Source organism: Capsicum annuum, unplaced genomic scaffold (assembly GCF_002878395.1).
Source record: "Capsicum annuum cultivar UCD-10X-F1 unplaced genomic scaffold, UCD10Xv1.1 ctg79963, whole genome shotgun sequence".
NCBI lineage: Eukaryota > Viridiplantae > Streptophyta > Magnoliopsida > Solanales > Solanaceae > Capsicum > Capsicum annuum.
In genome coordinates, this window is record NW_025890585.1 from 1 (window position 1) to 3008 (window position 3008).

The window sequence follows — 3008 nt, forward strand, 5'->3', positions numbered from 1 at the left end:
GGAGGTCGAGGTAATACTTCTTTTCATTTCATTATATTTTACAAAGAAACAAACACCACAACTCATATTTACAAACTCAAAGTTCTGCACCTTTTAGGTACTTGATTTACCCCTGCAACAAAAAGTAGCAATCATAAGATTAATATTAAGTACTCATCTCCGTTTCAAAAAGAATAACGTACTTTTTTTTTTTGGTCCATTTCAAAAAAATGAGCCTTATCTTATTTTGTAATTTTTTAATTCTAACTTTCCACGTAGTATGTTTACGACCATACACAAACTCAATATCTTTTTCTCGAACCCCAGAGGCACCAGTACGTAATTTAGCAATCTATCATGACCTAAATATCAACGGTTGATCGACCGATCTAAACCAACACGTAACCTATATGTTACATGAAAATAACTTTGTCGTTCCTCCAAGATTCTCCTTGTTAACAAATAGATAAGAGTTAAATTTACGCAGGAGTGAAGCATCTAATACCCTCATGAACTATGACCAAATTTGTTATGACACACTCCAATTTCATGGAGTCCTATTTCCATATGAACTCAATTTTAACGTATTTTTGTCACCCTTTTGTGCTGACGTGACACTTTTTGTCAAATCTTTTTAGCTGACATGACCCCTTTGACGTGGATCCCATTTTATATAATAAAGGTGTCACATCAGCACAAAAGGATGTAAAAAATATACTAAAATTGAGTTCAGGAGCGTATTAAGACCCTTGTGAAATTAGAGTGTGTTGTAGCAACTGTGACCATAGTTCGAGGAGATAATTGATAGACGGATCTAAATCAACACGTAATCTGTATATTACGTGAAAATAACTTTATCGTTCCTCCAAGATTCTCGTCGTTAACAAATAAATAAAATAAAATTTATGTAGTGAAGGTAATTAATTATATTACTTACTTGTGTTTCTTGGATTGCTTTTCTTGAGCCATTTGTTCAAAAAGGCTGCCATCATAAACACTTCTAACTGTCTCTTTGGGCAACATGCCATGTTCGTCTTTGCAAAGGAGAAAAAGTATTTTCCACTCTGATTTAGCTGCAATACTGCATAATTCATCCAATTATTTCCATATATTAATATTTTTTGAGATAAGCATCCGGTATCCCTCGAACTAGAATTGCTACGACCCACTTCAACTTCACAGGAATTCGATTTCCGATTATCCCCTGAACTCAATTTTAGCATATTTTTGACACCCTTTTATGCTGACTTGACACTTTTATTACATAACATGGAGCCTACGTCAAAAATGCCACGCCGTCAACTAAAAAAATCGACAAAAGATGTCACGTCAGCTAAAAAAATTGATAAAAATACGCTAAAATTGAGTTCAAGTGAGTAATAGGACCTCCATGAAGTTAAAGTATATCGTAGTAAATTTGGTTATAGTTCAGGGGTGCTAGATGCTTCACTCATACTTTTTTAACACAAAAATAAAGAAAATAAGGGATAATTTTACGATGAATCACACAATTTTTATTTTACTGCACCAAAATAGTTAAATTAGTACTAACTATTATAATTAAAAAAAAAATCACTCGACTTTGCTCAAGTATCATAGTACGATGTCACTAAATTATTTTCGTAACATAAACTTATCACTTTACCTAAGTATATGAAAAATCATTGAATACTTTCTAACAAGATATAAGAATTCGGGGTACTATGGCCAAAGTTGCTACGACACAGTACTCCAACTTCACGAGGGTCCTATTACCCCTAACTCAATTATAGAGTATTTTCGTCACTCTTCTGTGCTGATGTAACACCTTGCGTGAAGTTAAACACCCGAGGCGCGTGAAGGACTGTCATGTGTCACGTCAGCTAAAAAAGTTGACAAAATACGTTAAAATTTAATCCAGGGAGATAATAACACTCCCTTAAAGTTGAAATATGTCGTAACAAATTTAATCATAGTTCAAAAGGATACTAGATGCTTATCTCTTGTAACAAAAACCATTCAACTTTTACCTATACTTTCCTCTCTATGGCGTTCTGCAATACTTAGAGCAAAGTTGAGTAAATTTTCGATTACAAAAATTAGTTTAGCGACTTTAGTATAACAAAGTAAAAAGGAAAAATGTTTCGTTTCCACCTTAAACTATATACGAAATTGCTGAGACACACCTGAACTTTAGGAGAGTCCTATTATCCCATTGGACTAATTAAAATTGTATTTTGAGCAACCTAGTGCCTACGTGACACATCGGTGAAATCAACACACTGAAGGTCCACTTAGGCACAACGTATGTGCCACGTAGGCACTAAGATTCCAAGATTACGGTTTTAATTAGTCCAGAAGGTAATAGGACTTTTCTAAAGTTTGGGTGTATCTCAATAATTTCGTATATAGTTTAGCGTGAAAACAGTGCATTTTCTCTAAGTAAAAATTGAATGACCACCTATAAAATTAAACAGATAATTTACTAATAAAACTTCATAATTCCGGAGATTTAAAGAGAAAAAAAGAAGCGTATTTACTGTCCAGAAAAGTCCTTGGGTTGCTTGTTTGCCTTGAGCAGTTCATCTAATTCATCTCCGGTTAACGCGTTCGCGTTTGTTCGTCCGTGCTTCTTGAATAACTCCTCAAATTTTTCAGGAACGAACCTTCAAAATGTGAAGAAAGATTTAAGTTATATACACTGATAGTGCAAATTATTCGTGTTTGGTAAATAATGTTGCCAATAGTAGCATATAGACGTTAGACTCGTTATGGTGGAAGTCACAAATAATTTTGATACATATGACATAATTCGAGCCTTGGAAACAGCCTCTAACAGAAATGCAAGGTAAGGCTACGTACGATACATCCTTGTGGTGAGGCCCTTTCCCGGACACCGTGCATAGCTGGAGCTTTAGTGCACCGGACTGCGCTTTTTATTTTTACGTAATTTAATCGCACATAACAAGTTGTGATGTCACAATGTGGGAATCTAACACGCCCAAGCCTGTCATATCGAGCATGAGCAACATAATATGAGGTCCACTACT

General features: G+C 34.7%; 1 protein-coding gene across 1 annotated transcript; it reads right to left on the bottom strand.

Annotated features, from left to right (window-relative positions):
- Positions 1 to 5: 5 nt before the first annotated feature.
- Positions 6 to 2624, bottom strand: LOC124895101 (probable peroxygenase 5; the record flags this gene model as incomplete). Its single annotated transcript, XM_047405561.1, is given in 3 exon segments — positions 6 to 112; positions 917 to 1060; positions 2499 to 2624. Coding segments are annotated over 3 exon segments (289 nt in total), but the record flags the coding sequence as incomplete, so codon positions are not given.
- Between the last annotated feature and the right edge of the window lie 384 nt (positions 2625 to 3008).